Raw genomic sequence first — 19,088 nt, 5'->3', positions numbered from 1 at the left:
TAACCATGAATGTTTGTGTGTGTCACATCTTCAACATCTGTTGATATGACCATGTCAGTGCTTCACATGCACAGTTGCGGTGGTTGCAACCAGATAAATTACATGAATACCAGATGATTTCCTACTTCACCAGCTCCTCCGTGCTCGAGCATCCCATTACCTCACACTAGAGATTAAACACCTATCATGGCATCATAACTGAAACAAAGGTCCTATTTATCTAGTACTCTAACAGAGCCCATTCACAAAACAAAAGTATTTGAAACTCCTTCACTGTCATTGTTGCCTGTCTCTGTAGCAAGCTCCACTGCACTTTGTGCATAATTCAATGCCCTGCTGCATTTGAGAGGAAGTTGAAGCAGTTCCTTATGTCACATTCCTAATGTTTTCCTCAAAAATTAATATAGAGGGCCAACTACCCCTGTACTCCTATCTTCTCCCATTTATGCTCATTTCTCTTTTCTTTTCTTTCTGAGTCGTGCCACCTTCTTTTCTCTCTGTTCATTACCTGTGTGTTATCACATTCCTTCACCTCATTTTCTCATGTGCTTTGCTGCTTGCTGCTAGTGCTCATAAGTAAAAACATACCTTTCCATAATTTCTAATTATTGCTATACAAGTATAATGAGCTGTTTGTGTTTGTGTGTGTGTGTGTGTGTGTGTGTGTGTGTGTGTGTGTGTGTTTTTTTTTTTTCTGTTTACCTATAGTATTGTAATTTTTAATTCCAAAATGTGGTATAACATGCTTACTGAAATATATGTGACGCAAAATACGTAAAACACCTGGTTAGATGTAGGAGAAGGCCTTGACAGGTTAAACAGGTAATAAATAAAAATATACCTGTTAAAAATAAAATGAGGTGACAGTAACCTGCATAACATTTAAGGCCTTATGATAGAAAGAAGAAACTGTCCATATTTATTGGCAAGTAGAAGTTAACATTTCAGTCTTTACATTCCAAGTTTTTCTCAGTGGACTGAGCAAACAGACTATCATTCATTTTAAAGCAAAGTCATACCAATCATTGAAAGTATTTATAGAGTCACAGTGCTCTTTTCTCTTGTCTGTATACTTGACATCAATAAATTTCCTTGGTATATGTACTGTATAATATAGAGTCGGTGGATAAGTTCATGCCAATTTTTCAAAGCCATGGGTTTATTTCATTAGCATACAGTACACAACATTACATTACAATATAATACATGATAACAAGATTGACACACTACCCAATATATATTCATTCTTCATTAGTGATTGCCTGACAGTGTTCTGGCTGGAGCTCAGAGCCTCTCCTACAGAACTGTTGTGGTTTTAAGTGAAAGAAATCTGTTACCCAGTGCTAAGAGAAACTTCATCATGAAACACTTAAACACTTGTCCCAGAATGCTGTCAAAGAGAGGGAGAGGGGGGGGGGGAGGAGTGTGTGTGTGTGTGTGTGTGTGTGTGTGTGTGTGTGTGTGAGAGAGAGAGAGAGAGAGAGAGAGAGAGAGAGAGAGAGACCAGAAAACGTTATAATGAGTACGCGCTAAGTCGAGAGAATATGGAAGGTGAGGAGGTGGTTGCCAACCAAGTTGAGCAAATGCATATGTCATGATTGCGACCTTATGCAGGCATGCATTATCATGGTATAACAGCACAGGTTTACCATGTGTTTTGTTTTCAGTAGCAACTGCAAGTCATCTTAGTTGTTATGTGTACACAGCAGCTGTTATTTTTAACTTCCTTAGTAGCAGTTCATGATGAGGAATGCCTGTTTGATTTCACCAACTGCACAACTTAATATTTTGAGCATGCAAGTTTAATCATCTCATCATCTGTAAGGTGATAATCAGAAGGGGCTAAATCTAGAGAATATGGTATATAATTGTGTGCCTACAATAGACAAAACTATAATGGGCCAGCAAACATGAACATTGGTTATTCGCTGATTTTTGTTAGTACCTCTTAATATGTGGTACCCAATGTTTGCACCTTATCCAATGAATACAAGTGGCACACAATTGTTTTGTGATCACATTACATAAATTATGCCAATTACTGCATTGTTTGGCAAGGATTATTTTGAACCAACTGATTTAGGCAGTTTTCATCAGAGAAAGGTCTTCTGGAATGTAGTTCATCACACAAGTAAAATTTTGCTTCTTGGAAACAAGAAAACCATTCCCATGGTGTCTTCTTAGCAAATACTTCTCTCCTGTACAGATCACAAATTCTTCCCTTGGTTTCTGCAGCACTAGATCCTTAATTAAAGTCAAAGAGTAAAATCTACTGGAAATGTTCACTTTTCTCTACTTGACATTCCATACTGACTAGTCTTGCAAATGGTTAGAACAAGCTGTTAACAACATGCAAGTCCATGTTTGCAACATTTAAACTCAAAACAGAAGAAAAACAATGGAATAACAAAAAACTAAGGCTTTACAAAGCAAGAGTGGCAATCCAATGAAGAATGGCTTGGACTTATGCACCAATCCAATGAAAAACAGCTTGGACTTACGCACCAACCCAATATTATGTTGACTGATAATGATCTATGATTGAACTACCTCCAAATAAAGAATCATTGATATATCAGATTTTAGTGGTTTGAAGACGTCATTCCTAGATCATGTCATGCTTGTAAAGGGGTTTGAGTGCTGTGCAGGGCAGAATGAAAGCAGGATTGGACACAAGGCATCTGGGTAAGAGAAAGGAAGTGGGGAAGAGTGTGGAAGAGGGAGGTGGTATTTAGATAGAATACAGAATGGATGGCTGGAATGATTTATTGAAGGGTGTGGGAGCAATCAAAGGGGTAGATATTTTGCAGCAGTAACGAAACAGATTTACGTCTAAGAGTTAGTATGAGATGTAAGGAGTTTTTTAGGTAGAGGGGTGTGCCATTAAGGTGTATGAGGACATTAATTCACATTTGGTGGGTGGAGGTTTTGTCTTAGTTATAGGATTATGTGGGCTGGAATAGGATACTGGAATTATATAATAGCAGATGTGTAAGTTGCAGCATTGTTTTAAGAGATGATTTGATCAGCTGTGCATCATAGACATGTATGGGTCAAACCATGATTGTACGTTCAGACAAATTTTGGGCTTGCAGCCAGTCAATGTTTAAACTGAAATTTGTTTGAACATTCAATTCACTGGGAAAATTTTAAAATTCACAATATTTCTGCGTTAAACATTCATGGCCATGATATTATGCATGGGATTGGGAAGATTCAGCACACTGTCCTCAATAACAGGAACTTTTATTACACAGAAGCAGTTGGAAAATGTGGAAACAGTTTCAACTTCTGGGTCAGTTAGAAAATTAGTATAGCTGAATAGAGCTCTAAAGATGTTCCCTTCTCTCATCAACTGTACTTACAGACCCCCTGCCCCCCTTTCCCACATGCATCCTGTTGAAGCAATTTAATGGAAGCAATCTGAAGACTCATCCATATTTTTAACTAGTATTCTACATATTATAGCAGACAAAATCACTAATATTCCAGTTATGCTTTCATTTTAACAAATTAAATTTTATTCGTACATCAAGTTATTAAGCAAGTGTGTTACCATTATTCTTCAGGATACCAAAACTTAGCCCATTGACGGAGCCCGTGGTGTGCAAACTGGCAGAAAAGTACAACAAAACTCCAGCTCAAGTGTTGCTGAGACACATCATTCAGCGTGACATTGCTGTTATTCCAAAGAGCGCAAACCCCCAGCGAATAAAACAAAATATTGATGTAAGTAACACTGATAGTTAACATTTTACATTGATGTTTATCTTTCATTTCTCTTAGCCTCCAGAGTAATTTTCTATTAATATAATCTTTCTGCAGATTGCAAAATCTTATAGATGGTTGAATTTTTCATTGTGTTATTATTTGATTTCTCATGTTCATTGAGGGCTTCTCCTGTTTGCTTGATAAAAAAGTTCATTCTCTGCAGTGCAATCCAGCATTTTGAAATTTAATGTCAATCTTTGATATACATTTCAGATATTTGATTTTGAACTGAGTAATGAGGAGATGGAAGAACTAAATGCTTTGGACAAAGGTCACAAAGGACGTTTATTTGGTGAACACATGCTGAAAGGGTACGTGAATTTTATGATACAAATACAATTTTGTTTGAGATTTCCTCCTGGTGAAATTTAATTTCCCTCCAAATATTACTAAAGTAATTCCAGCGCAAATATTCAATAATTCAAGAAAAAGTTAACTTACATAAACATGAAGTATCCTCAATCTTCCATTCACTGCCACCAACCACCCGTGAAAGAGTACCTCAATTACTACTAAATGCCACCATCAAAATCCTGAATCACATCCTCTTTAAGGATATTAACCACTTTTCAGCACATCCCAAAGTGTGTAATTTTCTTCCCAAGATCTTTTCTGGTCATCCCAGTGTGGTACTTCACTACTCATTATATGAAACACTATGTTACATCCTCACACTGCTCTTCCTAATCTCTTGCCATGTTTATTACCGCTGTATGAAACATCCACATGCATCCTTCCATCACATCACATATCATTCCAGCCCTGTCATTAGTACGAGTATATTCTATCCCATTAGATGCAGTGTTACCTGTAAATCCAGCCATCAACTAGCTGTCTGGCCTTTTACATACTCATGACCTACAATCGGTTTTCCACTTTTGTTAAAGGCCTAGATAAAATTGTGGCCGAATGTAAACTTGGCCACCCAGTTGAAAAGGACACTGCTGATCAGAATATGGTAGACCTCAGTGGCAAATGTGTGACTTGAGCTACGTGAATCCTGCTCACTTCTCCACCACTAACCCTTGTGAATTATAGTGATGGGAAATGTTCCTCAATACCTTTGGTTCTCCAATCCTCCTTTTCCCTGAAATCCACTTACCTCTACCTCAACAGCTTCCTAGTCCCATCTTATTCTCTGTCTGCTTTTAAAGAAATTATGATTATCTTGTACAGGGATGGGACAAGAAGTGATGTGTGAACAATATGACTGGTTTCACATCTTTAATACTTACGGCACTACAAAAGACACTGAAAAAATTAGAGAAGTATGGAATTCATTACATACAATTGCAATGATTCCTATAGCTGTCATTAACTTGTCAACTATGAGCAGCATTTTGAATTTGAAAATTTTGGTAAAGGATTTGGTAAAGTAGCACAGATATGGCATTGCACTTCAGAGTTAATGTAATCATTAATTATGACTAATTGAACATGAAATAATATGGTACATACATCTGTATGGGAAAAGATCAAGGTGTGAACACTGAGGAGTTCGTGGAAGATTGTGAAATGGAATTTATCTTAAGAGATTGAATTCTTATATGTTGTACAGACTAAAGAACTATGAGAGATACTGCTTGTAAATAATCTTGATCATTAAGACATAAAGGGATTACAGATATTGGCTGCAAGTGGACATTGATTGAAACCAATGGGGAAAGTTGGAAATTTATGCTGGACTGGGGTTCGAACCTGGGTCTCCTGCTTATTAGACAGATGCTGTAACCACTAAGCCATCTGGACACAGTGGTCATTGCAACTGTATGGACTACCCTAGCATGCCTTCCATCCAACCCAATAAGATACAAATTCTCAACTTATCCACACCCTACTAATGTTTAGTTCCCTTGCCCATTATCCTCATTTCTTGTGGTGTTTTGCCAATTCCCATATGAGTTTGAGCCTGGTTTGCATCTGCACTGAAGAGATCAGTGGACATCTCACCTTAATTTTGTGTGTGTGTGTGTGTGTGTGTGTGTGTGTGTGTGTGTGTGTGTGTGTCAGTGTCAGTGAGAAAGCCCACCAAACCGAGGCAGCAGTGGCAATGCTGCAGCTGTGTCAGGCCAATAAAGATGACTTTTTAGCACCTTAATCACCATAGATGAGAGCTGGCTGTAGCTGTAGCGTTTTGACCCTAAGACAAAGGAACAAAGAAAGCGATGAAAACATGTTGATTCACCAGAGACTCAACCACCATCAGGCAAGGTGATACCGGGTGCATTTTTGAGACTGTCATGGTGTGGTGCCAACAGATTATATTCATAAGAAGCAAATGATCACGTGACCTTACTACCGAAATTTGTCGAGTGTTGTGGGAAGCTCTTTGAAGGGGTGATTTCATTCTCTGACAACACACCAGTTCAGCTGGCACAGAATGGTCATATGAAAGGTGCTCCTTTGTGCCATCATATTTTGCCTTCCCCCCCCCCACATTTTCCTGACTTAACCCTCAGTGACTTTTTCCTCAGATGAAAGAATCAATGTTTGGCAGGCATTTCCAGAATGATGAGATAAGTGGAACATTTTCTGAACAGCCTCCTACAAAAGAGGTCTCTGCTCAGTCATATATTCATGGGGAAAAGTGTGTTGCGTTGAGTGGTGAATATGTAGAGAAGGATTTACACCATTACCAAGTTTCATGGTCCCATGTCGGCTCTTTCAAGATAATAGTTGAAACTAAATGACCACTCATCATGTGTATGTGTAGATGATGAGGATGATGATGATGATGATGATGATGATGATGATGAGGTAGACTGCTGTCAGTCTAGACTGAAAGCTTCTCTGTGAATGATCATTTTCAAAATTATATATCTGACTCACTAAGATACTTTTCTTTAGCTATGAATTATACTTTGCAAGCAGTTACTGATTAATATACATCACCTCAGCTGTCTTATTATCCATTTATTGTGTTACAACCAGTTTTGTTCATTGAAAACCTTTGACAAGTGATCTGGTTTCCATAGTTAATGTTAAAGAGCAAATCCAAAAACACTTATCATAAACATTCTGATGATCAGCTGGCAGAATTCCCAGTTTACTGTATGCATGATGCTGCGTATGCTTGCCATACTTCGACTAGGCAGTTGATAGAATATTTATGATCAGTGATTTTGGATTTGGTCTTTAACATTAACTATGATAACCAGACAAATTGTGTCATGATTTTAGTTCAACTCGGTAACCTGAAGATGTTCAATGAACGAAACTGGCTGTAACATAATAGATGTATAATAATACAGATGAGGTGGTTGTATTAATCATTGACTGCTTGTTTAAGTATAATTCATAGCTAAAGAAAAGTATTTTAGTGAATCACACACAAAGTTTTGAGAATGATCATTCACAGAGAAGCTTTCAGACCAGACTCTCACTCTACGTCATTATCATCATCATCATCATAATCTACACCCATATATGATGACTTGTCATTAACTTTTAACTATTGTCTTGAAAGAGCCAACCTGGGACCATGAGACTTAATAATGATGTCACTCCTTGTCCATGTATTCACCATTCAATGCAACATATTTTTCCTCAACAATGGATGCACTGGCAGAGACTTGTTCAGAAAATGTTCCACTCCAAAAATCAGCTCATCATAATTCTGGAAACATCTGCCACACAATGATTTCTTCATCTGAATAAAAGGTCACTGATTGCCATGCCAAAAGAATATGGGGGTGAGAGGAAATTTAATGGCCCAAAGAAGCGCCTTTAATGATTGATCTGTGCCTTATGAACTAGGGTGTTGTCATGGAGCAAAAACACCCCATCACACAGTTTCCCACGACACTAGCCATGTCACTCATCAGATTTTGGTACTAAGCTCATGTTGTCATTTACTCCTTATGAATATAATTTATTGGACCACATCATGGCAGTACCAAAAAACTCTCAGCATTACCTTGCCTTCTGATGGTTGGCTCTCTGGTCAATCCACATGTTGGCACTGATTTCTTTGTTCCTTTGTCTTAGGGTCATAGTGTTACACCCAGCACTCATTCATAGTGATTAAGCTGGTAAAAAAAGTCATCTGTATTGGCCAGACACAACTGCAACATTACCACTTCTGCCTCAGTTTGGTGGGCTTTCTCAATGTGAATGAGAAGTCAAACCCAGTGGGCAGTGATCTTCATCATGTTCAAAAGTCATGAAAGATGTTAAAAAAACTGATCCATGGCTAATTGTCACTTTTTCCATTATTTGCCATGATGTGCTGGTCTTCAAGCACCTGGGTCTCCATTTCTTTTGAAAATCTCGGTTCTCCACAGGGGGATGGTGTGCCATTCCTTTCTTTATCAGTCCAACTTCTTTAGCCCATTGGAAATGTCTGCACCACTATATCATATGATGTTGCATTTTTGCTGGACATTTCCACAAACTCAGCAGGGATTGTTACAGCATTGTTCCCCTTCAAATGCAGAAATGAATTATTGTACGATACTCCTCTTTATCTATGAGCTACATCATTTTGTTTTTGGCTCCTCTAGCAGTGTGCTCTGGTACTGTTTGTAGGCATTTCAGCTGGGATTGCAGACTTGTACCTGCAAATAAAAAATTAATTATGTAACTTCATTTTTTGAAGGTGTTAATTAAAACTTTGTGACTACCCCTCTCATATAGGGTGTTTCTCAAATGAATGGAACAAAATGAGAGGGCTGGTAGAGTGGATCATATCAAGCGGCTTTCACATAGTAGCCTATGTCCATTAAGAGTGTCGTGCACTACCGGGAAGGTAGGTATACAATCCACCATTGGAGTGAAAATGGTAGCAGGTATTGTGGGCAGGAAAACACCACAGAGTTACTTCTGGCATTTACTGGGATGAAAATACATTGCTTTTGGCAGTGCAAATGCCTGTTTGATATAAGTCACTTGGAGGGCAGCACTGCAGAGTCTGGTTACCTTGCTTCATTGTGTCAACAAACAGGGCTACTTATGTCTTTGGTAGGGTGTGCAGAGCAGAGGGGAAATGGAGTACTTTTCTTGGGAGTAAAGGGCAAACATGCACTGTGGTTCTGGGGTGAGAGAAGGAAGTGCTCCCGTTGCTTACAGGTTGTATATTCAGCTGTTTTCAAATTATTGAGTGCTAGATCCTCACATTCATAACCACCCTAAGAGAAGTAAGTTCACTTAAGGTGAGTAGTCCACTGACAAGGTAGTGTAATGATGCGTGTGCATGGAGTGCTTTTCTTGGTAGGAAAGGGCAGACATGCACTGTGGTTCTGGGACGGGAGATGGAAATGCTCCTGTTCAGCTGTTTCCAAATTATCGAGTGCTAGATCCTCACATTCGTCAACACCCTAAGAGAAGCAAGTTCACTTAAGGTGAGTAGTCCACTGACAAGGTATTGTAATGGTGGGTGTGTATTTAAGGTGTACATCAAAACCTGATACATGCATTAATTTGTGATAAAGGTGTGAAAGTTGGGCAGACGAGGCTGCACAGTGTCTACCCCAGAGCTTGAGGAGGATGCATTTGCATTGTTACAAAACATGCCCTCAACTAGCTCACAAAGTGCTGCTCAAGAAATGGATGTAAGCAATGCCATGATCCAGCGTGTGTGGAATGAGGATGATTTACACCCTTACCCACTTTCAGAAAGTTCAAGCCCTTAACCCATTTTCTGCATCACATTGATGTCTGGCAGTGGTTCTTGCAAAAATATGCCATGCAACTTGAATTTTCACACATTGTACTTTTTACAGATGAGACATCCTTTACAAAGGAAGGTGTGTTCAATAACCACAATCAACAAATGTAGGCCTGGGAAAATGTGCACATCACCATTGTTCATGGTAACCAAGAGTGCTTTGCTGTCAACGTTTGGGCTGGTTTGGTAGGTAATAATTTTATTGATCCTTACATGCTCCCCTAATGACTGGATGTGAAAAGATACTTTATTTTCTTAAGGGGAACATTACCAGAGTTATTGGTACACATTCCACTCAACATCCGACAATGCATGTGGTACCAACATGATGGTGCATCTGCGTACTTCACTCGTGTGGTGTGAAATCATTTAGATGAGAACTTTGGTGAGAACTATGATTGTGTGCTCTGTCAATGACATTCTTTACAGACGAATGGAAAAACTGGTAGAAGCGGACCTCGGGGAAGATCAGTTTGGATTCCGTAGAAATGTTGGAACACGTGAGGCAATACTAACCTTACGACTTATCTTAGAAGAAAGATTAAGAAAAGACAAACCTATGTTTCTAGCATTTGTAGACTTAGAGAAAGCTTTTGACAACATTAACTGGAATACTCTCTTTCAAATTCTGAAGGTGGCAGGGGTAAAATACAGGGAGCGAAAGGCTATTTACAATTTGTACAAAAACCAGATGGCAGATAGAAGAGTCGAGGGGCACGAAAGGGAAGCAGTGGTTGGGAAAGGAGTGAGACAGGGTTGTAACCTCTCCCTGATGTTATTCAATCTGTATATTGAGCAAGCAGTAAAGGAAACAAAAGAAAAATTTGGAGTAGGTATTAAAATTCATGGAGAAGAAGTAAAAACTTTGAGGTTCGCCGATGACATGGCAATTCAATCAGAGGCAGCAAAGGACTTGGAAGAGCAGTTGAACGGAATGGACAGTGTCTTGAAAGGAGGATATAAGATGAACATCAACAAAAGCAAAACGAGGATAATGGAATGTAGTCAAATTAAATCGGGTGATGCTGAAGGGATTAGATTAGGAAATGAGACACTTAAAGTAGTAAAGGAGTTTTGCTATTTAGGGAGTAAAATAACTGATGATGGTCGAAGTAGAGAGGATATAAAATGTAGACTGGCAATGGCAAGGAAATCGTTTCTGAAGAAGAGAAATTTGTTAACATCGAGTATAGATTTAAGTGTCAGGAAGTCGTTTCTGAAAGTATTTGTATGGAGTGTAGCCATGTATGGAAGTGAAACATGGACGATAACCAGTTTGGACAAGAAGAGAATAGAAGCTTTCGAAATGTGGTGCTACAGAAGAATGCTGAAGATAAGGTGGATAGATCACGTAACTAATGAGGAGGTATTGAATAGGATTGGGGAGAAGAGAAGTTTGTGGCACAACTTGACTAGAAGAAGGGATCGGTTGGTAGGACATGTTTTGAGGCATCAAGGGATCACAAATTTAGCATTGGAGGGCAGCGTGGAGGGTAAAAATCGTAGAGGGAGACCAAGAGATCAATACACTAAGCAGATTCAGAAGGATGTAGGTTGCAGTAGGTACTGGGAGATGAAGAAGCTTGCACAGGATAGGGTAGCATGGAGAGCTGCATCAAACCAGTCTCAGGACTGAAGACCACAACAACAACAATGATTGTGTGGTGGATCAATACCATGTCATGCACATTTCCTTGACTTGATGCCCCTTGATTTTTTTGTCTGAGACTACCTGAAATCTATTGTTCATCAAAACACCTATTGAGATAGATGAAGAGCTGATAGTGTGATTTATGGTAGCCTCTGATGCAATCCTCACATTGCCAGGGACATTTAAAAGGGCGCGACACTCACTCAGGTGTCATTGCATGGCATGCATTCAAGCAGAAGGGTGTAATTTTGAGCTGTTTTTGTAGCTGTTTGCAAATAAAGATTATAAATGACAATCTTATTTCTCTTCTACTTCAATGTTACAAAGAAACTGAAAATGTTGACCTGCAGACCTGCTACCATGTTGGGTCGGATGGTGGGTTAATGGCTACGTTTCTAGTGGCACATCACACTTTTAAATGATATCTAGCTCTTAATGATAAGGAGTGTGAACATGGATTGTTAATGGAAAGTTGCATGTTACGACCCTCTATACCATCCCTGCATTTTTACATTAATTTTAGATATGCCATGTATATACCCAAAGCAACTGCACAATGCATGGTGAAATTTTTTTTTCTGTATTTGTCACTTCCTCTCTGTTTCCTTCAGAAAATATGAGCAGTGATAACATCTGTCTTTGTGCTTCCTACATACACTAATATCTCTTCTCTTGGTTTTGCGGGTCTTACACATAGTATTCAATAGAGTCAGAAAAATTGTTTAACCAGTCATCTTGAATAATAGTTATCCTAACTTGCCCATCACTTCATGGAAAGGTAGTAATCCATCTTCCATACATTCCAAGATAAGCTCCCAGATCTTCTCCATAACACACTTACAATCACTGAATGAACTGACAAAAATCTGTTTCCTTGAGAATATGAAACACTTAAATAGTTCTCAGGAGTAGGCTGAACAATATTATTGTATGTAATCTCATTTTCATATGTCCTGTGCATTCCCAGAAGTCACCCGATAAACACATGCCATGAATTACAAGTGATGTTTTATATCTTTTATCCACTTCATATTGCACTGCACCAAGACAGTTAATGAATGGAACCATGTTCAGTTGCATGCTGCACTCAAAATGTACCAGGCTTTTTCCCCTCTACTCATTTACACTGTCTTGCATTCATCCAAATTTAAGCAAGTTATCACTGATTTTGGATTTTTTTATTGAAGTCATTCAGATTTACTTCAGAATTGCTCAATAGCAACACTTTTGTGTAAACAGTAATAGCGTCAGAAGTACTGTTCAAGATAACAACTCTTCCAGAAAATAATGCACAGATTTGAAAGCTCTGTTCAACTATGATAATTTTGTACAAATTTCCAATTTAACCATCTCAAATTTGCTTGATGTCCTCCAGTTTCAAGCAGATTCAGGTTAATTAAGATTTACTATTTTGTTTGTCCTTCAATGTTTCTTTAAGACAGTTTCTACCTAAAAATCTCAGGTGCACCATTTTTAATAAAAATAAGTTACCACTAATACAGTAAGCCAGACTTATTTGGAACAGTCAAATGGTGCTTAAGTTCTGAATAAAAATAATCAGCAATGGCAGCCAAAGGCTTCTGGCATAAGAAGTCATGATCATTCTGCCAACAGCCATGTCAACAATGGTGGAGTAGCAGACGGAGATTCAGGGCACTCTCTTGCCTTTGGTGTGGCAAACTGCCTCTAAAGGGCAGAATAATCAACTATGATCAACAGCATGAGGATGTGGAAGGCAATGGAAACCACTGTGTTAAAGACAAAGAATGTGTAAACACAGGATATGTGGCCTGTAATTGAAAAGGTGTCATGATGATCTCTCCATTGACAAAAGAAAACAGGCTAGTCCCGCATTCAGATCTCTGCGAGGGGACTGCCAAGGGGGAAGTGACCAAGAGAAAAAGAGTGAATAATCAACGAAAGGGTAATTTCCACAAATTGGGGCATGGAATGTCAGAGGTTTAGATGTGGTAGGGAGGCTATAAATTCTTGAAAACAAATGATAAGGGTAATTCTAGATATAATGTGTGTCAGTGAGGAGAATTGGAAAGAAGACAAGGATTTCTGGGTACACGAGTGTAGGATGTATATCAATAGCTGCAGAAAATGGTATACTGGGAGTAGGATTCATATTGGATTGGAAGGTAGGGCAGAGAGTGAGTTACTGTGAATAGTTCAGTGATAGGGCTGTTCTCATCAAAATTGACAGTAAACCAACACCAACAACAATAGTTCAGGTATACATTCTGATGTTGCAAGCAGAAGATGAAGAGATAGATTGAGGATATTGAAAGGATAATTCAGTACGTAAAACAAGATGAAAATCTAATAGTCAGGGGTATTGGAATGCAATTGTAGGGGTAGCATTAGAAGAAAGGGTTACAGGAGAATATGGGGCCAGTAATAGGAATGAGAGAGGAGAAAGACTTATAGAGGTCTGCAATAAATTTCAGCTAGTAATAGTGAATATTCTGTTCAAGAATCACAAGAGGAGTGGGTATAGTTGCGAAAGGCCTGAAGACACTGGAAGATTCCAGTTAGATTACATCATGGTCCGGCAGAAATTCCAAAAGCAAATATTGCATTGTACAGAATACCCACGAGCAAACATAGACTCAGATTACAATTTAGTAATGACAAAGAGTAGGCTGTAACTTAAGCGAGTAGTCACAAAAAATCAATGGTCAAATAACTGGGCTACAGAACTACACTCCTGGAAATGGAAAAAAGAACACATTGACACTGGTGTGTCAGACCCACCATACTTGCTCCGGACACTGCGAGAGGGCTGTACAAGCAATGATCACACGCACGGCACAGCGGACACACCAGGAACCGCGGTGTTGGCCGTCGAATGGCGCTAGCTGCACAGCATTTGTGCACCGCCGCCGTCAGTGTCAGCCAGTTTGCCGTGGCATACGGAGCTCCATCGCAGTCTTTAACACTGGTAGCATGCCGCGACAGCGTGGATGTGAACCGTATGTGCAGTTGACGGACTTTGAGCGAGGGCGTATAGTGGGCATGCGGGAGGCCGGGTGGACGTACCGCCGAATTGCTCAACACGTGGGGCGTGAGGTCTCCACAGTACATCGATGTTGTCGCCAGTGGTCGGCGGAAGGTGCACGTGGCCGTCGACCTGGGACCGGACCGCAGCGACGCACGGATGCACGCCAAGACCGTAGGATCCTACGCAGTGCCGTAGGGGACCGCACTGCCACTTCCCAGCAAATTAGGGACACTGTTGCTCCTGGGGTATTGGCGAGGACCATTCGCAACCGTCTCCATGAAGGTGGGCTACGGTCCCGCACACCGTTAGGCCATCTTCCGCTCATGCCCCAACATCGTGCAGCCCGCCTCCAGTGGTGTCGCGACAGGCGTGAATGGAGGGACGAATGGAGACGTGGCGTCTTCAGCGATGAGAGTCGCTTCTGCCTTGGTGCCAATGATGGTCGTATGCGTGTTTGGCGCCGTGCAGGTGAGCTCCACAATCAGGACTGCATACGACCGAGGCACACAGGGCCAACAGCCGGCATCATGGTGTGGGGAGCGATCTCCTACACTGGCCGTACACCACTGGTGATCGTCGAGGGGACGCTGAATAGTGCACGGTACATCCAAACCGTCATCGAACCCATCGTTCTACCATTCCTAGACCGGCAAGGGAACTTGCTGTTCCAACAGGACAATGCACGTCCGCATGTATCCCGTGCCACCCAACGTGCTCTAGAAGGTGTAAGTCAACTACCCTGGCCAGCAAGATCTCCGGATCTGTCCCCCATTGAGCATGTTTGGGACTGGATGAAGCGTCGTCTCACGCTGTCTGCACGTCCAGCACGAACGCTGGTCCAACTGAGGCGCCAGGTGGAAATGGCATTGCAAGCCGTTCCACAGGACTACATCCAGCATCTCTACGATCGTCTCCATGGGAGAATAGCAGCCTGCATTGCTGCGAAAGGTGGATATACACTGTACTAGTGCCGACATTGTGCATGCTTGTTTGCCTGTGTCTATGTGCCTGTGGTTCTGTCAGTGTGATCATGTGATGTATCTGACCCCAGGAATGTGTCAATAAAGTTTCCCCTTCCTGGGACAATGAATTCACGGTGTTCTTATTTCAATTTCCAGGAGTGTATTATGGAATAGAGAGGTACACTTGAAGTTCTCTGAAGCTATAGATACTGTGATGATGAATGGCTCAGATCAGTTGAAGAGGAATGGACATCTCTAAAAAAGGGAAATCATAGAATCTGGAAAGAAAAACACAGGTACAAGGAACATAACTCCAAAGAAACCAAGGGTAACAGAGTAAATATTTCAGCTGGTGGATAGAAGAAGGAAGTACAAAAATTTGCAGGGAAATTCAAGAATACAGAAATATAAGTAACTTAGGAATGAAATAAATGGGAAGTGGAGGGAAGCTAAGGGCCTCATGAAGAAAGCCCGCAGGAAAAAGTGAAGAAATCAAAAGAGAAATGATTGTCAGAGGGACTGGCTCGGTATATACAAAAGTCAAAACAATCTTCAGTGAAATTAAAAGCAAGAGCAATAACATTAAGATTGTAATGGGAATTCCCTTGTTATATGCAGAGGAGAGGAAGCAGATAAGTGGAAAGAGAACACTGGGGGGTCTGTATGAGGGGGAGGACATCTGATGACAAGACAGAAGAAGAAACAGGAGTTGGTAGAGAAGAGATAGGGGATACAGTATTAGAACCAGAATTTAGAAGAGCTCTGAAAGACTTAAAATCAAATAAGGTAGAAGGGATAGATAACATTCCACCAGAATTTTGATAATCACTGAAGGATGTATGATGTATGCATTATCCATACAATTCTGAAGACAGTAAGAGCCAACAAGTGTGAGAATTATCGGTCAGTCAGCTTCACAGCTCATGCATCAAAGTTGCTGATAAGAGTAGTATACAGAAGAGTAGAAAAGAAAATGGAAGAACAATGAGAGTGTAAAGTGAAGAAAAAAGTGCTCAGATTGAAAATGGTGTAAGAGAGGGATATAGTCTTTCACCCATACTGTTCAATCTAGGCATTGTGCGAGAATTATCGCACAGACAGCTTCACAGCTCATGCATCAAAGTTGTTGACAAGAGTAGTATGCAGAAGAAAAGAAAAGAAAATGGAAGATGTGTTATAAAGAACAATGAGAGTGTAAAGTGAAGAAAAAAGTGCTCAGATTGAAAATGGTATAAGAGAGAGATGTAGTCTTTCACCCCTACTGTTCAATCTAGGCATCAGAGAAGTAACCATGGAAATAAAAGAAAGGTTCAAAAGTGGGATTGCAATTCAAGGCAAAAGGATATCAGTGATATGATTTGCTGATGTCATTGCTATCCTCAGTGAAACTGAAGAAGAATTACAGGATCTGTTGAATGGAATGAACAGTCCAATGAGTACAGAATATATCAAACAATGGAAAATCCAGGATGGAATGTAACAATACGAGAGAAGGAAAGTTGCTTCTCACCATATAGCGGAGGTGCTGAGTCACGATAGGCACAATAAAAAGATTCAGACAATCATAGCTTTCGGCCATTAAGCCCTTTGTTGGCAGTAGACAAACATACACACGCGCACACACACACTCACGCAAGTGCAACTTGCCCACACATCTGCAGTCTCAGAGAGCTGAAACTACACTGCGAGCGGCAGCACCAGTGCATGATGGGAGTGGCGACTGGTTGGGGGTAAGGAGGAGGCTGGGGCAGGGAGGAGGAGGGATAGTTTGGTGGGAGTGGCGGACAGTGAAGTGTTGCAGTTTAGATGGAGGGAAGGAGAGAAGGTGTGGAGGGGGAAGGGGGAGGGGGTAAGTAGTGGAAAGGAGAGAAATAAAAATAAAAATAAATTAAAAGACTGGGTGCGGTGGTGAAATGATGGCTGTGCAGTGCTGGAATGGGAACAGGTAGGGGGCTGGATGGGTGACGACAGTGACTAACGAAGGTTGAGGCCAGGAGGGTTACGGGAACGTAGGATGTATTGCAGGGAAAGTTCCCACCTGTGCAATTCAGAAAAGCTGGTGTTGGTGGGAAGGATCCATATGGCACAGGCTGTGAAGCAGTCATTGTGGTGAGGGGTATAATGTTTGGCAGCGTGTTCAGCTACAGGGTGGTTTACTTTGGCCACAGTTTGTCAGTGGCCGTTCGTGCGGACAGATAGCTTGTTGGTTGTCATGCCTACATAAAATGCAGCACAGTGGTTGCAGCTTAGCTTGGAAATCACATGACTGGTTTCACAGGTAGCCCTGCCTGTGAGAACTGCCTACATTTCTTGTTTCTTGGAGCTATCACTGAAAGTATAAAATGAAGCTTGAAATGCCACATTCAACATTACTGAAACTGCAGATGGTGTGTGACTGCTCCAAGATAACAAAGGATTTTACACTGTGATAAAGTGGTCCAAGATAACAAAGGATTTTACACTGTGATAAAGTGATATTCGTTATAACATTAAGATAGTGGACAACAAAGCTTTGACTACATCAGTTCAGTTGATTATATGTGTATTGTTAAATAGCATGAATAAATCCAGATCCTATCAAACTACACTTACAGATTTACATTGGCAGAAGTCTCCTTTTTTCACCGATTTTCTGAATCTAGCTGTTTCTATATGTCACTCTGTATATGTTTGTGTCCAGAGCTGACTAGAGAAAACAAGTTTTCGATGATTCACATAATTTTAGAAAACACTTTACTTTGTCAAGTTATAGAACAGTGTAGTAACACTTACATTGTTACAGGCCAGTCTTGATAAGCATAATTTCTTTTCATTACAGGATTAACGAACATCCTGAATACCCGTACCGTGCACCATACTAGTGAGAGAGTGAAGAGGATCACAATGGACTATGAAATGTGCTGTAGCCTGTCTGGGATATTTGTAAGATTTGTTAATATACTCTGTCTTACATAATTTTTACATCTTACAAAATGTGATTCCTTTTAAAAATTTGTATTGTGGAGGTTTGTGAAATAAAATTATTTTGTGATGCAAATCTACATCTGTATCTATACTTTTGCAAGCTACCAATTGGTGGATGGTGGAGGGAATCTTAAAGCAGCATTTGTCAGTTTTCCCTAGTACTCCATTCAGTTCATCTACATTGATACTCTCCAAACTTCTATGAAGTGTGTGGGAGAGGTACTTCCTATTGTACCCCATATTAGTGTTCTTCCCATTACATTCATGTATGGAGCATGGGAAAATGATTGCTTAAATACCTCTGTGCAAGCTGTAATACAGTAATCTGACCATGTCTTTGTAGTCTCTATTAGAACAATACATAGAACAATTTTGATATTCCTATATTCCTTACCTAATGCTGGTTCTTGAAACATGGTAAGTTTGGTATTCTTGCCTGACTCCTGTATGTCAGATGACAAGTCATTTGCGGCCGAGAAATCCGCTGTAAGTGGCATCAGTGTCGCAAACATTGGGCAGGGCCTTTGGAGTCATAGCTTTCCTGGTTTGTGCACATGGACTCTGAACTCAGTTGCGTGCTAGTATTAGCCTGGTATCTTGTTTACTGGGCCTAAGCTTGCTTTGAAATTTGTCATTAATAGCAAACTTATCATCATATCCCTTTAATAATCCATCAGTAAAACAGCAACTTCATCCTACTGTGTAAGGACTCAAGCATAGAACACGTTGCTCCAGTGTGTTGTTACTTCTTTTTTCAAAATTGATTCTGAGTATGAGACAAGGCTACTTTTCTTCATGTACTGTTCTTTGTATTTTGCAGTATTTATTGTTTCTGCAATGTTCAGGGCATGATTTAACAATAAACTAGCCTCAAAAAAATTTGGCTGAGTGCTGTGTTGATATAATGAGCAGCACAAGGAAACCTTTTGTGACTTTTCATACCTTTTATTATGTTGGCACCTTGGTCTGAGACAAAAAAATTATGCGACAATTCCAGTGAAATGTTCCAATCAACAATTCCAGTGAAATGTTCCAATCAACCTTCCTCTCTTCTATTTCTTTCATATT

The 19,088-nt window shown here is 40.2% G+C and overlaps 1 protein-coding gene across 1 annotated transcript in view; it reads left to right on the top strand.

Annotated features, from left to right (window-relative positions):
- Positions 1-18,097, top strand: part of LOC124794194 (aldo-keto reductase family 1 member A1-like) — a 143,414-nt gene extending 125,317 nt beyond the window's left edge. Inside the window, exons 5-7 of the mRNA XM_047258079.1 lie at positions 3,570-3,729; positions 3,985-4,082; positions 17,875-18,097. Coding sequence (XP_047114035.1) covers positions 3,570-3,729; positions 3,985-4,082; positions 17,875-17,917 — 301 coding nt within the window. The 3' untranslated portion in view covers positions 17,918-18,097. The remainder of the gene's footprint in view (positions 1-3,569; positions 3,730-3,984; positions 4,083-17,874) is intronic.
- The last annotated feature ends 991 nt before the right edge of the window (positions 18,098-19,088 follow it).

Source organism: Schistocerca piceifrons, chromosome 1, assembly GCF_021461385.2.
Source record: "Schistocerca piceifrons isolate TAMUIC-IGC-003096 chromosome 1, iqSchPice1.1, whole genome shotgun sequence".
Lineage (NCBI taxonomy): Eukaryota > Metazoa > Arthropoda > Insecta > Orthoptera > Acrididae > Schistocerca > Schistocerca piceifrons.
Note: the sequence above shows the minus strand (reverse complement) of the source record. Positions and strands in the feature narration are given on the sequence as shown.